Source organism: Aedes aegypti, chromosome 1 (genome assembly GCF_002204515.2).
Source record: "Aedes aegypti strain LVP_AGWG chromosome 1, AaegL5.0 Primary Assembly, whole genome shotgun sequence".
NCBI lineage: Eukaryota > Metazoa > Arthropoda > Insecta > Diptera > Culicidae > Aedes > Aedes aegypti.
Genome location: NC_035107.1, coordinates 307700437 through 307723414, shown reverse-complemented (window position 1 = coordinate 307723414; position 22978 = coordinate 307700437). Strand labels below are relative to the sequence as shown.

The 22978-nt window shown below is 37.0% G+C and overlaps 2 protein-coding genes across 2 annotated transcripts in view; one reads left to right on the top strand and one right to left on the bottom strand.

Annotated features, from left to right (window-relative positions):
- Positions 1-2184, top strand: part of LOC5564209 (fatty-acid amide hydrolase 2) — a 50465-nt gene extending 48281 nt beyond the window's left edge. The window contains exons 4-5 of the mRNA XM_001648502.2: positions 1035-1603; positions 1670-2184. Of these exons, the coding sequence (XP_001648552.1) occupies positions 1035-1603; positions 1670-1942 (842 nt within the window). The 3' untranslated portion in view covers positions 1943-2184. The remainder of the gene's footprint in view (positions 1-1034; positions 1604-1669) is intronic.
- On the bottom strand, positions 1984-8496 carry LOC5572607. Its single transcript, XM_021838481.1, has 2 exons — positions 7286-8496; positions 1984-2805 (listed from the first exon to the last, which is right to left on the bottom strand). The coding sequence occupies exons 1-2, from the start codon at positions 8403-8405 to the stop codon at positions 2273-2275; spliced, it is 1653 nt and encodes a 550-aa protein (XP_021694173.1). The 5' UTR covers positions 8406-8496; the 3' UTR covers positions 1984-2272.
- Between the last annotated feature and the right edge of the window lie 14482 nt (positions 8497-22978).

Below are 22978 nucleotides of genomic sequence, written 5' to 3'. Positions count from 1 at the left end.
CTTTTACAAATCAAGAAACTCCTCTGAACAAACTTTTTTTTCTAAAATGAATGGTTTAGGCGCTATGCTATTTGATCACTAAATGGGCAAAAAAAATCACTGTGGCAATGTAATGCTTTATATAGCTGCAAAAAATATTTTCAACAAACAGAGGTAAGTGATTTATTGCGGTTTTGACATGTCTGCAGGACCCCTGGAAGAATTTCGTGGAAGTAATTCTTTGGGGAACTTTTTGAGGATCCTATGGAGTAGTACCTTAAGGCATTTCTCAGTGTATTTCGATGAATTTCATTAAAAATCCCGTCACGTTACCTGAAACAACTCCAAGAAGCTTAATTCAAACCTTCTTGAAACACATTTTTTGCTAAAGGTGGATTCTTTGAAAATAGAAAGGAAGTCCACCCTGGTGGCAGCAGCGTTCTAGAATCGTCTCAAAGAGCATCCTGGATGCCGTTACATTAACGATTCCTATACTACCCATACTCGCATAACAGTCCCATATTCTATGGGATTTCGTATATAAATGGGACTGTTATGCGAGTATGGGTAGTATAGGAATCGTTAATGTAACGGCATCCAGGATGCTCTTTGAGACGATTCTAGAACGCTGCTGCCACCAGGGTGGACTTCCTTTCTATTTTCAAAGAATCCACCTTTAGCAAAAAATGTGTTTCAAGAAGGTTTGAATTAAGCTTCTTGGAGTTGTTTCAGGTAACGTGACGGGATTTTTAATGAAATTCATCGAAATACACGGAGAAATGCCTTAAGGTACTACTCCATAGGATTCTCAAAAAGTTCCCCAAAGAATTACTTCCACGAAATTCTTCCAGGGGTCCTGCAGACATGTCAAAACCGCAATAAATCACTTACCTCTGTTTGTTGAAAATATTTTTTGCAGCAATATAAAGCATTACATTGCATCTATCATATCTGTCCGATGTATATAGGAAATTCCATAGAATATGGGATATTTATGCAAACAGGGCAGTACAGTGTTCAATAGTTCAAACTAACGTCTCTCCCTTTCTCTCTAGATGTCATTTCAATCAACGGTCACTTCCCATTCTCGTCCGACGAGAAGTTCCGCAACTTCCTCACAGTAGGTCCGATGTGTCGCTACTCGAAAGATCTCCCCACTCTGGTCCATATTATGGCCGGTTCGAAAGCCTACAAATTGCGCCTGGACGAAACGGTCTACACCAAAGACATCAAGATCCACTACATGGAAGATTTCGGCTTCAACGTGGCATTCGTTCCTGTCGATGAGGAGATCAAAATATCCATGTACCGTGCGGTGCAGTACTTTAAGGATCACGGCCTACAGACGGAACGGGCAGAATTCGATAACTTGTACCATAGTATGGAGATGGCCATGTGCACACTGCAATCGCTCGAAGACGTACCGAACATGTTCGACAACCGTGAAAATCCCAAGGAGAAGCACAGTCTGTTGATGGAACTGGGTAAGTCGTTGATCGGACGGTCGCAATTCACCCTGGCCGGAATTGTGTTCTACATCTTGTACCATACGAAGCATCTGTTCAGCCCCGAGGATCAACAGCGTTATCTGCGAATGAAGGACGAACTCCGAAAACAGATAATCGTAAGTTTCGTTGCCAATTTAATCCACGGTCGAAATTTGACGTTAATCTGATTTCCATCGTTTTAGGACACTTTGGGAACGGATGGGGTGCTGTTCCTGCCGACTTACCCGACACCAGCTATCCGGCACTATGACTCTTTCAGTCACATCACGGGTGTGACGTATACGATGCTTTTTAATGCGCTCGGCTTTCCCGGAACCCACGTTCCGCTAGGGTTCAACAAAAAGGGCCTCCCCATTGGCATACAGGTAGTGGCTGCTCCTTACCAGGACCGGCTAAGTCTTTGTATTGCGCGTGAATTGGAAGCTGCTTTCGGCGGATGGAAGGCGCCAGAATGAGCTTTCAATTGAGTGGAAGGTGCAATGGTTTGTTAGCTTTATCGGATTATCGTTGTCTAAAAGTGGGGAAAGGATCACGGTATTTATTTGGATGCAAGGAAGTCAAAGAACGCTAAACCAAAAGAAATCGAGAACGTATGTGTGATTGGGTGAACGAAAGGCTGTGTGATAATGTGAATAGCATTCAAATTTGATTTGAAAGCAACATTGATCTAAACGTAATTACAGGAATTTTACAAAAATGGACTTCTCAATTTTTCTAATGAAAGAAAACCGAATTGTACAAAGTGTTTCCCGTCTATTGCTGAAGTGTCTATCTTATGCCATTTTCTAAAGATCACTAACAAGTGTGATATTAGCGGCGCAAGATCCCCAGAATTGCGTGCCGATGTCCTTTACGTCGAAAATATTGTAATACGTGGAGATAAGCGTCGCACCAATTCCGAACAAGATGACTGCGCCTGACAGTATGCAATCGCTGTACAGGAACCTACAAAACTGCTGGAAACGATCGTGACAAATCGAGAAGCAATCACCCATCCAATGCAATGTCGGAGGAGGAGGCTGCCTGGTATCAGTTCCTTGAGGTCCAATCGATCCGTAGTCACTTGGGAATAAGGGCTCCCGATCGTCGGTGGACACCAAAGTGTCTCTGCTCTGGATGCGTTCCATTTCCTGGTAGTAGATCGCCTCCAGAGAGATCATCTTCTGATAGAACAATGGCGGAAGAATGAAGATGAGAGGCCCCGTTAGAGTTCCTCCGATGATTCCCATGACCACATCGAAGCGAGGCAGAAGTTCGGCTATGAGCACCGCTAACCAAACCAGCGAAGAGCGAATCACGCATCGTTTGATTGTGAAGTCTAAAAAGTACGAAGTACGTTTATTTCTCAGATTGATACAAAGGAAATGATGATTTCTATTCGCCTCTCTTGTCAAACCAATCGATAAGAAATCATAAAGAAATCAGAGGATAAAGAAATATAGAAAGAATCATAATATAAAGAAATCAGAGGATCAAGTGACTACATGACCGAGAGACTATTCAATTCAGTTTCATGAATCGAGGTGATGTCAGCATTCGAACGGTTGCCTAACCCAACGTTGGTTTGGTAGGAACAAAACTAGTTTGTTAATGCGCATTTTTAAAATGTACCGTTTTGATTCATATTACGGACAGCTTCAAATTCCGGACACTCTCGTTTGTATGGGAAACATTTCACACGAAATGTTTCAATTTTCGCCGTCCAAAAGTTCTCATTTTCGAGGCTTGTTTTATTAGGTTTTTTCCATAAATATCATTGCAAATTTATAATGCTCAACTACCTTAGACGTCTCTTAAGTGGTTGAACGATTTCAATTGATGATTTGGCTGTTCCATTAATGATTATCATGAGCTGTCCGTAATTCGAATCAAGGCGTCCGGAATATGAGGCAAAAGTGAGGGAGCGTCCGGAATAAGAATCATGAAAAGGTCACACGTTTTGATTTATTTAAAATTATTCAAGTTGCGGACGCGTATTCTTTACCCACCATCCGAAAGTTAAGGGCTTCCGACGCTCGATAACGCTAAAAAATCATACAGAATGATTTATTTTGTATGGTCCAAGCTGGGTTATACTTCACTGAGGCTTTAAGTGTCCGTAATATGAATCAAAACGGTATTCGATGGAAATTTTTGTAACTCGATGGTCCTCTCAATATCGAGGTGTAGAGAGTGATGATGATTTTCCGAGGGATTTTCAAGATACTCTTGCCAGGATTAATAATGTTCTTTAAATATACAGGAATACCTTCTAGCTAAATTTTCCAAATAATCCTCCAGAACTATTCCAAAAACTTTTCGAGGATTTTACCAGGAATTTCACTAAAAACACAATTAGTATTTCTCTAGGTTCTTCTTACTCTTTCTAGCGTTAATGTCTAGCTAGGACAGAGCCTGCTTATCAGCTTAGCGTTCTATCATCGCTTGTACTGTTAATAACTTAAACACGCGCATTTCGAATCTCTTTAGGAATACCATTGAGATTTTCGTTCAGGATTGCTCCAGGGATTCCTCAAAAAATTCCTCAAATTATGAAAGGAATACGTGGAGGAACTTCTTAAGTATTCTCTGAAAGAATTCGTTATAACATACCTTGGAGAACTCCCGTTGGAACTCTTAGGAGAACTCCCTCATGGGCCTGGAGAAAGTCGTGGAATTTTGTTAAAGCCTTGTGAATGTCTTTGGGAATATCTTAAGGATTTTCAAGATTAACAAAATTGCATTTCTACCATTATTCAGAAGAAGCCTTGCGGAAATATACTGGAGCAATTTCTGTAGGAATCTGCACAGTACCTTCTAAGACATTTCTTAGGATTTCACGGAAAAATCCCTGTACGTGTTCCTAGAGGTTTGCTGCAAGTGTTTCTGGATACATACCTGGAGAAATCGCAGGTGGAATCATTAGAGTAATCTCTGCTTTTAGAAATTCGCGTAGGGATCCATGAAAGATCTGTCTAGCGGTCTCCTGAAGGAATTTTTGAAGTAATTGCTAAAGCAACAGAAGAACATTCCGGGAAGATTTTCCAAAAAAAAAACTCACGAAGCAGTTCTTGCAGTGCAGTGTAAGAATTCTTGCATAAATCTTTGTATGATTGCCAGTAAAATAACTAGAGAGCTCCCTCTCGATGCACTCCTCGCAAAATTTCATATTAAACATCCTTAGAAGAACTTCATCGAAGAGTTCTGGAAACGTTAAGGATGATACATCGATTAAGATTTTTGCACAACTTTTCTTATAAAATACGTCCGAGATTCGCAGAATTTTATGACAACTATTCTATATTATTATGATTTTTTATCGCCAAGAATAAGCTCTCTGATCTAAATGTTCTGTGACTTGTTGTCTCTTGTGGTATAAGTCAAAGTAGATTCTCATAAATTTCGAAATTGCAGTATGCTCAGTTAGAGGTTTTTCTCGTGCAAGTCTTGGAGGGTTCTCTAAAAAAAAAATCGCAGTAGTAGGCATCTCTAAAGAAAGCTCTTGAAGAAGTATTGCATAAGCATAATCATTGATGACCGGACAATTCGTAGTTGCTACTCCGTAATTGACCAGAATAATCGAAATTGCACAAGGACTCAAAGGATGTAGCTTGGGAGTAGCATTCCATCTTCAATGTACACTTTCGAGAACTCCAAACATTAAAAAGTCAATACCAGCGCCGGCCACGTCCTTACGGCCATCGGAGAAGGGAAGGGATGTTAGTTTGACATCCGTTGCTACTAGAGACCGAGATCACCTCTGCATCTGTATGGTTGTCACGGGAAGGAGTTTTGTTAGTGGGGGACCATAGCTTCATGATCAGATTCACTTTGGTAAGTGATGCGATTCATGCAACTTACTTCAGTTAAAAAAAATCACCTATCAGTACTCTAAAGAGAACGGGAACATACGATAAATCAACACTTTCAGCGTCGAACCATTCAAAGGTTATTTTTATAATGATAAAAATCAGGTAGAAGGTAATATATGGAATTTTCAATGATAATTTACAAGAGTCTATGTCAACACTTACAGAGACGTTCATATTTTGTTAAATCAATTTATTTCAGTAGCATTCTCAACGTTGTCATGATAAAAAATACGTTTCATAATATATTGTACATTTATAATAAAAGCATGAAACGAGCTCACCATATAGATCATCCTTTACTTTAATCAGCCAACCTCAACCTCTCAAATTTGAGCAAAACATAGGTCTAAATGTGCTAGAAATTTGTATGGAATAAATCTACCAAAAGCATGGAAATTGATTTTCCAATTACAATTGTAACCTAAGGTGGCCCTGTTGTCAATGTTTGTAGTGACTTGAAAGATTCTCTAATCTCCAAACGATCAATTGATGGAACATACACTTCGTAATTGCTACTCCGCGATCAATCAGAATAAGTGATATTGCAAAGAAAACCACTCAGATGGAGCTTGAGTTTAGGCTTTTTACCATCTTATATGTACCCTAATACTTGTAGATAGATGACGGCGCTGGCCACGGATTATATCCATCGGTGAGAGGAAGGATTGTTCATTAGATAGCCGTTGTTACTGGAATCCCGGAAAATCTCCGGCATTTCCCACAGCTACCTTGGAAGTAGGTGTCAAGTATGACGTAGAAAGATAGCTATTAGGAAGAATTGTAACATTCTGTGTATGAGGAAGGTACAGGCCTGAGATTGAACCCACGATCTCCGTTATAGGAAGCAGAAGCGATAATCAGTAGACAACCAATTTCGTCACACTTGGAACATTCTCCAATAGAGAAGAAACTACCATAAACCGGTAGTCTTTCCGTTTAGAAACAAAACAAGTCATTCCCAAAGACCAGTGTTGAAAGACTAACACTCAAATCTTAATCAATGCGCTCTCCCGTGAGAGCAAACTCATTAGAGATCCGCTTCGCAAAACTCACGCTTGAGATTTTGATGCAAAATCATTCAATCAACTCAAACCGTAAACAATGATTCAATCGCAAAACCCGTCAAAAACTCGTAAAATCCGAATGTTGTTGTTCACGTTTGAAACGATTACTGTAATTCTACCAGACTAACAAGAAATTTTTGCCGTGTGTGATTAAACTGTGGAAAAACGAAACAATGAGTCAAAAATATGAGCTCCTGAGTTGCGTGATTGACAACTGACGCATTAAAAAATCTCAAGCGTGAGTTATGAAAAATTGAGTTTTTCACAACACTGTCAAAGACCCGAAGTTCTGGTTCACCCGAGGTTAAATGGGCAACTTTACAGAAAAAGATATTTTCAAGCTTTCAGTACTCTCTTTAAGGTGAAACATCTCGGAATCCAAAGATGGCCGGTACATTGGCCGACTTCTCCCCCTACTCACGTTTTCAAAGGCACAAAACTTGAGAAATAGTTAGCAAACGTTCCTGATCTTCTTATTTTAAGCTTTCTTCAAGTGCACAAAGCCAAAATAGAAAGTGCACTGTTGTAGGATGCTTTCTTCGCGAGATTTGTGCTTTTGAAGTTTTAGTGCAAACTTAGAAGTTGATTCCAAACTGTTTCACCTTAAATGTGAATCTTCATATCACTGAAGAACTATTATTGAGCGCTACGTATGAAATTTAATTCGAGCATGCATTTGGTAGATTTGTTTCATACAAATTTTAATCCCGTTGTGTACTGCTTTATACTTGATAGAATTCTTTCACACTTTCACAGTAGCGTCTTGAAATCCAAATGAACTAATGTTGAAGTGTAACCTAAGATTTTTTTGCCATTTCCGATTTTATAATTACGGGTCACCCTATCACTCATGCACATCATATCATTCGACTGCCTAACTTACCTCTAGAAGCACCCAGCACATCCTCCACGTGTTGAAAAAGCGCCGAATTTCCCACGGCACTAGACAGACACAGTTGCAGTGTTACCAGCAAAATCGTAATATACAGCGGCCAGCTCTTCGGCAGGATCTGCAGCACGTTGTTGGTCGTGTCCATCCCGTAACGATACGCCGCGAAAACCGTCGTCACAGTCGACAGCGTACAAGTAGCCATCAGCCCAAGGAATACCGCCTTACCGATCTTCCGTTTCTTTTCCATATCGACCTGGATCGTCAGCAGCATGGGATGGATATCGAACTGAAACGCTATGATTCCGTAGGCTTTCAGCAGTCGAATCCACGATGGCATTCCCAACTCAATGCCCTTGAAGGGCTCGAAATCGTCCCTGGGCACCACCGTTCCATTCACATTCGTTACGAAAGTATCCTCGCCGATGGACAGCCACGTCAGGAAGGCAACACTGCTACAAATTATTACCGAAATGCTAGCCAAAGGCCTCATATTCTTGGGGCTTCCCAACCACATAATGGGACACAGAAACATTCCAATTAGCATCAACCAGTAGCAGAACGAAAACTCAAATTCTCCTCCAGTCAGTTTCGACCCCAGCAGCTGAAGATTTTGGGAAGCCACCAACAGATTCGGGATGCCTCCGCCAAACACCGTCATGTCCAACAGCACCGTCACAAACACGCTCATCCTTTTGCCATAGGTAAACTCCGCAATGGCCGCATAAGGATACCGATTCTTCCGCACGATAGACGGATCCAGTTTTTCGGCAATGGTCCAACAGCGACCCAGCACCGTTGCCGTGTATATCTGCAACGTGATCACCAACAGCACTAGTGGAATCCCATACAATCCACAGGATATGATCGATTTCGGCAATGCCACTATGGGGAACACTCCGAACAAATCAATCACACACAGGCTTGCGAAGAACAACGACAAATTTGGTGACGAACCGTGACCGTCGTTGCCATCGTTGGGCGGTTTCTCCGACTCCGTTGCAAGCATGGAACAGGCTCGCCGTTGCTCTAGGAGGTCATCGTCGGTCGCTGGGGGTGGAGTGAACCCGCGAAATGTGATCAAATCGGGTCCAGTTTTATCGCGGAACATCATCGTTAATTGTGTGACAACTGTTTACTATAAGACAAAAGACCGAACTAGACAGTGTTAAGGTTTCGTGCATTCTACCGGGGGGAATTGTCGCTTGAATGCCAACCCCGGCCACGGACAATCTATCTATAGTGTGGAACGAACAGGGTTGAATGTTGTCAATATGAAGCGTAGTAAGGCAAGCAAGTATCAGGGAATAAACCATTGATTGCACCCTGCACGGAATGAAGAAAGAATCCTTACAAGTCGCTTTCTTTCACCTGGCTGGCCACCGTCGTCGATGGAAAGCATTTTGTTGTCTGCGTTAAATATCTTCATTGAGACGATGGTTTCGAACCCCGTTTCCCAAACACGCTTTTTGCATCGCACCGGCTTGTCATAGGCTCGCCTGAAGTTGAACCAACAAACGAGCTTACAAAAGGCTATGGTGTCGCGACCACCGCGTTTGGGAAACACTGGTTTACACAGAGAAGGTAAGAAGTTCGGATTAACTTACGCATTTTTAATGATAGAAGTTAATCGAAAATTATTTCAGAGTATAATAATTGAAATCAATTACAACCTTTGTGATACCAACGCACAATTTTACTATTTAAGGTAGTTTTACTAAAAAGTCTCATACTTTTCAAATCATGTACGCATATTTATCGATCTACAGCAAATTGTAAACGGGTTTTCTCCGAATATTTCAATCGGTAATGTCAGAATAACATATTATGGAAATAATATGTGGAAAATAAAATCGATTTTATTACATCAGTGTTGCCAATTTTGATGATTGTCAATGTACTTTAAAAAGTCTTCTGAGAATAAAGCAATTGTTTTTCTATTGTGCTTTAAATGTGATGTGGGGACTATATAAGTTACTCTATGAAGGCGTAAGTTATTTATCATAATGGTACTATATTAGACTGGCCCTTAAACAAAAAAGTTGTAAAACTTAACGGGGCACCCCCTAGATATGAGCCTTAGGGTAAAAAAAACGCTCTCTCAAAATTTCAACTCAATTGGTTGCTCCACCAGCTGGCGCAATCGATTCAATCGATATGAAGTTTGTATGGGATATTCGTCTCAAATATATTGAAAATTGATCCTATGTCACTGTTTCGTTCCGTATACTAATTGTTCGCGTTCAAATAAGCCCAGAATGACAAATACACTAGTTGATACCTTAAAGAACATAATTGCAGAAGGTTGTATCTGGATTTAATCTCATTTTCATTACTTTTTCAGTTGTTGAAAGTTAGGCTTAGATCAGCACTCCCGTACAGTCACTTATATGCATGCGACATGTGCCTCAGCTCGCCCAGCGTCATAGGCGGCTATGATGCGCTTAGTGGTTACCTTTAAGCTATGTTGAAGAAATACAAGCAATATTGCATGATATAGGGTAAATGATGGCTTCGGCACCCTGAGGGTATTTTCGGCAGCACTAACTTATCGCCCTTGTTTAAATTTATCTACGGAACAAGAGTTAACTTCAATGTAGTCAACATATTCCTTGAACTATAATCTTCCATGTAAATCACATCTTTCACAAAAATATTATATAACATGGGTTTTATCATTAAATGAAATAAATGCTTACGAAATTATGGTCATTCGTGAGCTGCCGAATAAAACAACACAAGAACAGGATTTTTTTTAATGTTACCATCCATTCTCTCGGTAATAACTTGATGATAGAGCGTTCAAGAGCAGCAACATTCAGCGTGTCAACGAATAGAAATTTGAAAACAAATGTGCAAGTACCGTCGTTGGGGGTGAGATTTGCCCAAAAATGCGTAAGTCCTCATTTATTTTTGAACAAATTTCGCTATTTGACTTGATGTGTTCGCCTAAATTAAAAAAAAATGTGTGTTCTCATTGCAAATTCTCAACAAGTTGGTTATTTTCTTTTAAATTGGAGACGTAAAATTTGCCCAAATTAAACATAGGAAACCCTTATGAAAATTCGCCACAAGAAAACCGATTGAAATTCATAAATTTACGTCATAAAACCAAATTTGAAAACAAAAATATATTTCACGGCAACCTCAGGCAGGCATTAACATTATTTGATAGACGATGATACTATCATCTATCTGATGGAAAACTGATACTACCAGTTCAGGCAGGTGATACTATCACTTCTTGTCTATCCTGATAGTATCACTGAGAGAATGCACAGTGGACTTTTTTGCAAAAAAAATGTCTTTAAATTCAATATCTCTGGATGCCGCTGGAATAAAATCGATCTTTTTACCGTAAAAGAAAGATATTTTTATGGACTAAACGATAGTGAGGTGTGTGTTCACTGCACGTTATTTTTTCGTACGATTTTGACCTATTAAATGTCATTTTACCCTATTTTCAATGGAAATTATATATCTGTAAATCAATATCTCTGGATTCCGCTGGAATAAATTCGATCTTTTAATCGCAAAAGAAAGATTTTTTTATGGACTAAACGATAGTGAGATGAGTGTTCACTGCACGTTATTTTTTCGTACGGTTTTGGCCTATTAAAGGTCATTTTACCCTATTTTCAATGGAAATGATACATTCATAAATTAATATCTCTGGATTCCGCTGGAATAAAATCGATCTTTTTACTGCAAAAGAAAGATATTTTTATGGGCAAAACGAAAGTAAGGTGAATGTTCACTGCACGTTATTTTTTCGTACGGTTTTGACCTATTAAAGGTCATTTTACCCTATTTTCAATGGAAATGATACATTCATAAATCAATATCTCTGGATTCCGCTGGAATAAAATCGATCTTTTTACTGCAAAAGAAAGATATTTTTATGGCCAAAACGATAGTGAGGTGAGAGTTTACTGCACGTTATTTTTTCGTACGATTTTGGCTTATTAAAGGTCATTTTACCCTATTTTCAATAGAAGTTATACATTCATAATTCAATATCTCTGGATTCCGCTGGAATAAAATCAATTTTTTTTTACCGCCAAAGATTTTTTTTTATATGGGCAAAACGTGAGTGTTTCTATGGGATTTAGATGTTTATAAATATATATCTATAGACTCCGCTGAGATAGAAACGAACCTCTGAAGAAAGATTATTTCATATTTAAATGGATGGTGGGATGAGTATTCGCGGCAAACGAGTTTTTTGCACCAGTTTGTCCGACCGATTGTCATATTACTGTTTTTGTTAGACATTATATACTTTTTAATCAATATCTCCGAATTTTGCAGAGATATAACAGATATTTTTGCCTCAAAAGAAAGGCATTCTCAATAGCAAAACAATATTGAGGTGAGAAGGTGGGGAACGTGATTTTTGCGTACGATTTTTGCTAATTGAAGGTTACTTTTTTATATCATATTTTTTATAGGAATGAGATATTCACTAATCGTTTCTTTTGATTCCGCTGAGATACTACTCGAGGTAGTAAGAGTCAAAAATTTCATGAGTAAATTAATGGTGGAGTGAGTACTTACGGTACGTTATTTTTTCGCATAGGTTTGTCCTATCAAAGGTAATTTGACCCTGTATTTGTTAGAAAAGAGATACCTCAATATAAACCTTGCCATCGATAAATATATATAAAGTAGTTATTAATATGGGTTATGCTCTCATTTTTTGTTATGTTAAAACATTCTAGAAATAATTATCTAATCGGTACTTGGTCGTTGTCAATACTTAAAGTAGATAGGTGTAATGATTTTTTATTGGATTCGAGTAACTGACGCTGAAAAAGACAACTGGTAATCGAAAACGCGTATCTGTCAAAAGATAATTAATCAGTATGGAATTAAGAGGTACAATAATCAAATCAACTTTTTTGTTCCTGTTCGTTGCAATTAGTAAATACTGAGTGCAAGTGTCTAACTCGGCCATATTAAAAATAATCTAGCACCTTGAAATTCGACCTCAACCTTCTCATAAGAATTATTATTATTATAGCTTTATTAAGGAGATTTTCAGCCCTAGGCTGGTTCATCTCCGTGATTCATAAGAAGGATTTTTTCATTAAAAAGTCGTAAATCGATTATACACCAGAAGAATCTAGTAATTGCACTTAAAAATATTGTCGAGAGTGGGTATAATGACCATCAAATAACTAAATCGGTAAGAAAAATCGCGCGCCCTAATTACTCACCCAATTATCATGTTACTCGTGAAACTTAGTTACTTTTGAGGTAAAAAGTTCGTTTCTATCTGAGCGGAACCAAATATGATATTTATAAAAATCTCATTTCTATGAAAAATGAAAATCAATTCTAACAAAACAGAACAAACTCATGCAAATAAATCGTGTGTCGAGATTATTCAACAAACCATTAATAATTTAAAAATTAACCTTACGAAACAGTACCTTACTGTGAAAACTTACCCCATCATCGTTTTGCCCATGAAAAATCTTTATTTTGCGGTTAAAAATATGATTTTAATGCAGCGGAATCCAGATATGATTTATGAATATATCATTCCAATTGAAAATAGGATAAAAAGCCCATTGATAGGTCAAACTTGTACGAAAAAATAACGTGCAGTAAACTCTCACCTCACTACCGTTTCGCCCATAAAAATATCTTTCTTTTGCAGTAAAAAGATCGATTTTATTCCAGCGGAATCCAGAGATATTGAATTATGAATGTATAATTTCCATTGAAAATAGGGTAAAATGGCCTTTAATAGGCCAAAACCGTACGAAAAAATAACGTCCAGTGAACACTCACCTCACTATCGTCTAGCCTATGCAAAACTCTTTCTTTTGCGGTAGTAAGATCGATTTTATTCCAGCGGAATCCAGAGATATTGATCTACAAATATATAATTTCCATTGAAAATAGGATAAAATGACCATTAATAGGTCAAAACCGTACAAAAAATAACGTGCAGTGAACTTTCACCTCACTATCGTTTAGTCCATGAAAAAATCTTTCTTTTGCGGTAAAAAGATCGAATTTATTCCAGCGGAATCCAGAGATATTGATTTACAAATATATAATTTCCATTGAAAATAGGGTAAAATGACCATTTATAGGTCAAAACCGTACAAAAAATAACGTGCAGTGAACACTCATCTCACTATCGTTTAGTCCATGAAAAAATCGTTCTTTTGCGGTAAAAAAATCGATTTTATTCCAGCGGAATCCAGAGATATTGATCTACAAATATATAATTTCCATTGAAAATAGGGTAAAATGACCTTTAATAGGTCAAAACCGTACGAAAAAATAACGTGCAGTGAACACACACCTCACTATCGTTTAGCCCATGAAAAAATCTTTCTTTTGCGGTAAAAAGATCGATTTTATTCCAGCGGCATCCAGAGATATTGAATTTGAAGACATTTTTTTGCAGAAAAGTTCACTGTGGAATGGTTTCTATCAGAGATTGAGGATAGAGTGATAGTATCCCTATCCCAAAAAATCTCATGATGATACTATCAGTACAACATCTCTCAAATAACAATGATAGAGGTTCTATCTTTATTAATTGATAATATTATGGAATAAAAATTGTTAGACGATGGTTATAGAAAATTAACTAAATTCCATATTTAGCAATACAAGGTGGCGGCTTCAGGAATATAAGAATTGTTGTAAACCCATGCAATATGGGTATTTTCGGAACGGGCACGATGAGGATAAGACGAAAATCGATATCCGACGCAATTCTGAAATCCAAGATAGCGGCCTCCGGAATAGTAAAATCATTGAAAACCCGTGCAATATGGGCATTTTTGGAACGGGCGCGACGCCATTTTGAAATCCAAGATGGCGGCCTCCGGATTAGTAAAGTCATTGAAAACCCATGCAATGTGGGCATTTTCGGAACGGGCGCGACAAGGAGATGACGGAAATCGATGTCCGACGCCATTTCGAAATCCAAGATGGCGGCCTCTGGTTTGGTGAAATAATTTAAAACTCATGCAATACAGGTATGTTCCGTTTTTGTCACGTTCCGGATTCTTTCACAATTTATTCCGTTTTTATCAACACAAATATATTGAAGAATTTAATTTTTTAAATGTTTAGAAAGTAAACTAAAAACTTATTTTGAAGCAAGCCATATGGTTTTCAAATGCCTCAGGGTTGAATTTTCGACATTATGGTAGTATTTATCACTTGTAACGTAGGTATTAATTCCTATACAGGTCGGACTCGATTAACCGGAGTATCGATTTTTTTTCACTCCGGATAATCGAATCACTAAAAGAAAAATGAGGGGTGCCTTCTTCTCGTCTGCTATCCAAACAGTCCCAGAATGTTCAAGCTTGAATAGGGCTACTAGACAAGATCGATACATCTTTCTACAGTCGAGACTTGTTTTGGCCATGTCCAAGCAACAGCTAGGGATTGTAATTACAGTCATACCTCGATATAACGTAACTCAATATAACATGAACAAAAACATGATTTATGAATGATTTATGATTTCCGTCATCCCCTCATCGTGACCGTTCCAGAAATACCCATATTTCATGGGTTTCAATGATTTTACTAAACCGGAGGCCACCATCTTGGATTTCAAAATGGCGTCGCACATCGATTTCTGTCATCCTCTCGTCGCACCCGTTTCGAAAATACCCATATTGCATAGGTTTCCAACAATTCTTATACTCCTGAAGCCGTCACCTTGTATTGCTAAATATGGAATTTAGTTAATTTTCTATAACCATCGTCTAACAATTTTTATTCCATAATATTATCAATTAACATAAACATCCATGAGAACATACCTTGAGTTATTTTTATTGGCTTTTGCCATTTTGTATCCCTAGATTTTGGTTTCAGTATTTGTACCAATGATAGGATGGATAGGGATAGCTATAGAATTTTGCAAATAGTATATTTTTACCCAAAGATAGATGATAAAGATATGCTTGATCCAACAGTGATGAAAAAATGCTGATAATCTCCGTCCGTCTATCAATTGATAGAGATAATATAGTCTATCTTCTATCCACCATTTTTCAAGAAGTGATAGTATCCCTAAGGAGTGTATCGAAAAGTAGTCGCAAACATTCAAAACAGTCTCAAAAATATTGGGATGAACCTACAAACTTTTTTTTGATCAGAAATGCTTTACAATGTATTTAAAAATTATGATGCAGTGATATTGTTTCAATAAAGTGGCATTTTGTATGATAATTTTGCAAATTACTAACAGATGTCGATGAAAATCTTGCACACCACTAAAAAAAATTGATATGTTAATAAATGTGTTAAATTTAAAGAAAAATGGTTTTTGTTTATGCTTATATATTCTGTGCCACAACTCTCATGACATAGTGTGAACAATATTTTGAAAAATACATTAACAAACATTTGAGAGCAAATACAAAAATCGAAAAAAGTCGATTTTTAAGGACCTCGTTTTTCGATTTTTTTTTTCTTTCTACACGTTAATAGTAATTTCGAACGATTGTAACGAATCAAAAATTGTTTTTTGATTAGAAAAGTTTCTTTGCATATTTATGAAGTAACATAAGCTAAAATTGGTACTCTATATAATCTTCGATGTATATGACAGAACTTCAAAAGTTGAATATACAAAAATGACTTTCTAAAACCGACCTTATTCCAATAATTGGGCTTTTTTAGAGTAATAATTTATTTTTTTTTTAAATCCGTTTTACGTGCTTTTGAAGTAAACATATTTTCCTATAGAAGAAGCTTTTCAACCTATTTTGTTTGATATACATTTTGTTCAACACAAATCATCGAATCTTCAGAAGACACTTCAAAAATGTATATTTGTGCAAGATTTTATTTTCCATGGTTTATAAACCTTGTTGTATTTATATTAAGACTGCATATTATTCAATATTTTTTTAGCTGCTTCAATATTTGATGACATGATGATGATTTTTGTGAAAAAAGCTTTTAAAAAGATGAACTATGCTCTGAGATATACCGTTTTGAATGTTTGCGACTACTTTTCGATACACTCCTTATCACTACCCATAGTGATAGTATCATTTGATAGTATCAAAAGATAGACATGATAATGGTAAATGAGAGGGATAAATTTGAAGCCTGTTACCTGGAATTGAACCAAGAATCTTGCAATCGATAGGCTCGTGCGCACTCCCCTCGTCTATCGACGCCTTGATGTGGGGTGATGCTAAAACGATACATAAAGCTTTCGTATTGCAATAATCGTTCCATCTTTCTTAAGGCAAAATGTATGAATTTCTATAGTCCAGTTCGCCGCATGTAGAATTGATACGCAATAAGAACAAATCAAGAGAATCGTGTTCGACCAATCCCCCCCCCCCCCCGCAACGATCTTTATATGAAAAAAAATTGGGTTTGAGCTGCAATGTTTGAGCCTACTCCCCCTCCCTCTTCTTCTTCTTCTTCTTTCTGGCGTTACGTCCCAACTGGGACAGAGCCTGCTTCTCAGATTAGTGTTCTTATGAGCACTTCCACAGTTATTAACTGAGAGCTTTCTTTGCCGATTGACCATTTTTGCATGTGTATATCGTGTGGCAGGTACGAAGATACTCTATGCCCTGGGAATCGAGAAAATTTCCTTTACGAAAAGATCCTCGACCAGCGGGATTCGAACCCCCGACCCTCAGCATGGTCATGCTGAATAGCTGCGCGTTTACCGCTACGGCTATCTGGGGCCCCTTCCCTCTAGAGCGTTACGTAATTTGTGGACGGCGCCTTAGTCTGCACAAATTTAGTGGCGTTGTGTATTCCATATGACTCTCAGCTATACTATTTATAACTGCAATGCTGTTCTCAGTGTAGTCTGTATTTTTCTGCATTGGCCCTTTCAACGAGTAGAACATAATGAGTGACGTTCAATTTCAGGCATTGTCAACAAATACGAAAAGTTACCAATACATAACCTAATTTTTGTACAATTTTGGATTGCCGAAGAGAACAATTTTGTTGCCGACAATAGTAATTGCATTGCCGATAAGAGAACAAATGCCTCGTGACTTTGCTGAGGAAAAATTGATGATTTAGAGAATAAAATAGTGTTTTGTGCATAATAATTAATAGATGAAGTGTGCTCAAGTGTAGTTCAGGTGTCTCCTGATAATTGTTGTGCTTTGTTGTTGTGTATAATTGCCTTCTTAAAAGTTCAGCTGCTTAGGCTGCCGACAATACGTAAGTTCCCCTACTTCAGATGGTAAAAAAACCAACTTTATTAATTTTGATCATGGTTCAATCTTCTACAATATTCTTCGCTATTAAATCAAGTAGTGTTTTTGACATTCTGGGTCCAATTGAACGCGATCATCAATTTTCCTGAACCAAACAGTAGATGATGTGCTGTTGCTCATATGTTTGAGCTGAAAATCCCATATTAACTTCAATTCAAATGCGCCAGCTCATGGAACGACCAAATGAGCTGAATTTTTCAGAAAGGATTCCTCTAACCCCAAGAAATAATCCTGGCGGGTGCCCCGTGGAATCATACAACTTTATTTTTCTCCCATACTGAGCTGGGCCAGTCTAGTACTATATTAGCACTTCCGTCAGGACGTGCTTTAAACCAAAAAAATCCACTCATATCAGCTCCCTTCAAATTTAAAATATTTTTCTCGATAAAATATAGGGGAAAAATGATTTAATTATATCTGTAAAATTTTAGCTCCAAAAATAACTTGATTTTTAATATTAGGCTTTTGATTGATGATGCTTTCAGAGAACGAGCCTTTTTTGAAAATAAAAAATATAAATTGTCGAATTTTCTAGCCAATTTTTAGCAATCATTGATTTTGATAACCTCCAAAAATTGACCGTTCTAATAGTTGTTCCATATTCGTGTGAAATTTAATTATTTTGGATATTTTTTATTATCACAACATTGTACAATACTAGTCGAACGATGTACCGTTTTGATTCATATTACGGACACTTAAGCTCAATTCGAAGTATGAGACATCCAAAAGCATATAAATTAATGCAATCTATAAGATATCTCTCCGTTATTATGCTATCAGGATACTTACCTCTCGAATGGTAGGAGAAGATTTGAATTCCACAACACCAATAAATTTAAATAAATAGAAATGTGTGTCCTCTTCATGATTCTTTTTCCGGACACCACATCACTTTTGCTTCTTATTCCGGACGCTTTGATTCGGATTCCGGACAGCTCGTGAAAAGCAAAGTTGTAAATGTTAAATCGTTGAATAAACACTAGCAGCCGTGAGAAAAACGTCAAAACTACTTGAGCATTGTAAATTTTCATGGTTTGAAATGTTAAAAGCTTGAGAAAACGAGTTTCTAAATTGTGAACTTTTGAACGGCAAATTTTGAAACATTTCAATTGAAACCTTTCCCATACAAAGTTGAGTGTCCGGAATTTGAAGCTGTCCGGAATTTGAATCAGAACGGTACAGAAAACCGATTGAAATTTTGGTTCCGGGTCATTTGGCCGAACGCCATTTGGCCGAATGCCGTTTGGCCGAACGCCATTTGGCCAAAAGGGTCATTTGGCCGAATGCCATTTGGCCGAAAATTAAAACAATATGGAACTGTAACAGTTAGCATGTAATTAAAATGAATTTCAAAGAACAGCTTATTTTGAAGAAGAATAAATCATCATAATGAGTCCAAGCAACCGTCAGAGCTGAAAGAAGAACATCCTTAATGTAAGCAACTATTCACTTCTCTACTACCCGCAACAGCTGCCAGTTGAGGTTTTTCTCATCGCCTTTGTAATCAACTTTTGACAGTGACGACTTCAGGATCGGTTTGCTTAGATCCCCCAAGAATCGTACTTAGAAAATTATTTCATAGTACTAGCAATCAAAGTAACATGCAGCTTATGCAAACACGAAATATTGCCTTATTCTTTTGACTTTTGACAACGGAGAAACAGTTAGCTTCTTTGACGTGAGTGTACGCCGAGTCACTTGATTTACGGCTTCGCGCAAACACCGGTGCAGGGTTCAGTTTACACGTTGCAATCTTAATTTTGGAAGAGTAACATCTCTAACAACTCTTGTGTTGTATTGAATAAGTCTCTGTGAACGTTTATAATACGTTATTAATGCCTTAATTCCGAAAATATGAAAGTACAGCCTTTGGTAAAAAGAAGGAAAAATCTCATATGAAAATATAAGCAAAGGTAATGCAAATAACTATTATATTAATACAACTACGGAGAACTGTCGATGATTTAATGAAGGTAAAATCCCTAAATTATTGCCAATAATTATGAGCAATACGTTGCTTTTGAAAGAACAGCCTTTTGTCAAAAGAATAAAAACACTTCTATGAAAACATTAGCAAATGTATTGCAAATAATCGTTAGATCGGTATAACCACAAAGAACTGCCGATGATTTAAAGAAGGTATAATTCCCAATCAAAATATAAGCGAAATTATTGCCAATAGTAATGAAACCAGTAGAACTCGAAAGAAGAGCTAAGAGAAGGACAAATTTCGGAAGAAATAATTGAAAATCATCTTAAACTTCAGCTTAGAGTCTTGAAACGGTGTGAAGTTTGCAACTTCGTCCTGAATTAACAAGTCAATTTTTTCATTCTCAACAAAAATGACAACTTATCCTATCACAGTTATGGGGCCACTATACAGAATCCTACACATCAGTGTTGAAGCAATTGGATTATTTTTTGTTCGTAATTCGGCCAAACGGCATTCGGCCAAACGGCGTTCGGCCAAATGGCCGGACACCGAAGTTTTATTGATACGTTAAAAAGATACAGCATGCACAAAGTGTCCACTTTATAAAATGAACAGTTCTTAGAGGAAGTAATGGTACAAATTTTTGCCAACTATTGCAAGCTCGTAATTTTTGTGATTTGAAAGTTATAAGCAAATTTAAGAGAAAAACTATGAAATCTTTAGATGCCTTTAGAATTGATACGATGTTTTTGTTTCTTTTAACAGCATTCGAAAGGCCGTACATTTGGCAACTTTAGCTATAAAAACTGTGAAAACGTCATTTTTATAAATTGAAAAAAATTCTCTTAAAAAACTCGAAATTCACCAGTAACTCACAAGATTTAGGTGTGCTGCCTTGAGCAAAGTTGCAGGTTTCACTTAGATCTACACTTGTCTACAACTTGTCCATTTGCAAAATGTAGAACCTATAATACATTTTCTTCAAGTAGTACACTCAAAATAATCCAAACGTCATTGTTACGTGAAAACATACGTGATTTTTTTCCATCGCACTTTTCACGTAGCTCTTACGTAAATCATAGGTAGCCCAGAATGAACGCATAAACTTTGGAAGTTCGTCAATTCCACCGTCGCTAAACGTAAGAGCTACGTGGATTTTCCGGTAGCCTTTACGAAGCGTTTCAATAAGACCTAGATGGTTTTGCATTAAATTTAACTGTAATAAAGACCAATCTTATTTCTAATAGGGTTTGGAAGAAAACTAATTCCCAATTGGAAAATTTAAACAAACTTAAAAGATTATGATACTTTTATTGTCATTCTGAGCATTTTGAATCCTGTTTCTCCAATTTTGCTAGTTTGGTCCGTCTTGTTGAAGCCTTCGCGTGCTATAATTCTTAGAGGTTATAAATCACGTATAAAATATGAAGTAATGCAGGGATTCGTCGGTATACAAAGCATATTTACCTTGAAATCAATCTTACACAGTGTTTGAAGCAGCAGCAGCTTCTGAAGTGCTTCAAAAATCAAGCGGGCGCCATCTTAGGATTTGAACTCAACACCGAATGTACGTACACTATGCAGATGTCAAAATGAACTCAGGCACCTACGTGAATTCCACGTAAGTGCGATAGGTAACCTCAGTAAACATTACCTAGTCACTATTTGGTGGTTATGAATGGTTTAGTGATCTTTATCTTAGTCAGGTGAAAAAGTGGTAAAATGAATTTGGAATGATCTACGTGATTTTTCACGTAGCAATGACGTTTGGATTTTTTTGAGTGTAGGGTTCCGGTACCAATGCACAGTGGTCCAGGAATCAGTTTTACGCGGAAAGATGCATTTTGAGCTTTAGAATGAAGCATTAGACAAAAACGGTCTTCTACAAAGTTGTTTGTATTAGTTAAGTCCTTTGTTTGGTTTAATTGAAAATTAGGGTGGACCACATTTTCATATAAATTGTGTAACTAACTTTCGTATTTGTAGGAATTATATTATACATGCTTCAGAAAAGTTATAGACCATTCAATTTCAAGCAACTTTGCCGAAAAAAGTTTTTTTTTATCTCTTAAATTGACCGATTTAGAGCTTTTTTCCTGCAGTGACATAGGGTGGTCCGAACAAAACTGGTTTTCTGGCTCTAGAGTTTTCAATTCAAATTTCTCATCAAAGTAGTCTATGAAACACTTTTAGAGTTTTAAAAAATCCGTAATTTGGTGAGTGAAGAAACTTGCTATCTCCTTCCGTTTAGGAGTTACTGTTGTTTTTTTCTCTCAAAAACATGCCTACCTTGATTTTGAATATCTCTGTTTGGGGCAAACATAAAAAATATCTTTTGACGGCATTCAAAAGACAAAATAAAATTGTATATTATATCAAAAATTTACAGATGTGTTATTTTTGTAACTCTAATAAAATGCCTTGAAAAACAAAGGATTTTAAGCAGAAAAACTTTAATAACTTTTGAACTAAAATAGATACATATCATCAAGATTTTTGCATGAAAATTTGCTTTTTGTTAAGTTCTTAATTTCTACAAATAAGAAAGTTAGTTACACAATTTCTATGAAAATGTGGTCCACCCTAATTTTCAATTAAACCAAACAAAGGGCTCAACTAATACAAACAACTTTGTAGAAGACCGTTTTTGTCTAATGTTTCATTATAAAGCTCAAAATGCATCTTTCCGCGTAAAACTGATTCCTGGACCATAGTGCAATGGTTGTAATGTACCAGTAGATTGGACTATGGAAAGAAACGTATATTTTTCGATAAAAACGACATGTGCTATTGTTGGTGGATAGATCGTCTCTAGTTTAGTCGATTTGCCAAATTTCAGTTTTTTATTTTATCAAAAAGTCATATAAATAATTAAGTTTACGCAAAAAATTTGCTCCCTTGCACCAATAGTTGCCGTCGTGTTCCAGTAGTGGATCAACGGATGGTAGCAGTTTTTAAAATGGATGTATAAAAATGAAGAAAAGTCCCAGAAACGATCTTTATGCTTCATTCTAAAGATATTAGTTGCCGTTCCGAGAGAAAAATGTTAAACCTATGCAAAAATTTACCATTTTATTTCAAATTCCTTGTATAATTCCCGAACGTCTACTACTGGAGCACTAGCGCAAATACTGGAACACGTGTACCAATAGTGGCTCAAGCGATTTTATGTTAAAAAATTAGTTTTATCACTCTTTTTATATTTTTCCCATATAGTAGAGGTTGAAATCTTTCTGTTGACGCCAAAAGATCTCTGCTAAGGCTTTTCGTTATTTTGTTATGATTTTTTATAGCTTAGGTAGTCCACTAATGGCACCGGCACCCTAGTAGAGGATTAATTCTTTTTGTTGACGCCAAACGATCTCTGTTAAGGCTTTTCGTTATTTTGTTATGATGTTTTATAGCTTAGGTAGTCCACTAATGGCACCGGCACCCTAGCAATACAATTTTACTTTTACTCTCTCAATAATTTTCCAAACCTGTACATTTTTTGATAAC

Coding starts and splice junctions, on each gene's coding strand:
- LOC5572607 (XM_021838481.1), bottom strand. CDS start 8,405: ATGATGTTCCGCGATAAAACTGGACCCGATTTGATCACATTTCGCGGG. Junction 2,806..7,285: donor TGTGCTGGGTGCTTCTAGAG/GTAAGTTAGGCA, acceptor CGTACTTTTTAG/ACTTCACAATCAAACGATGC.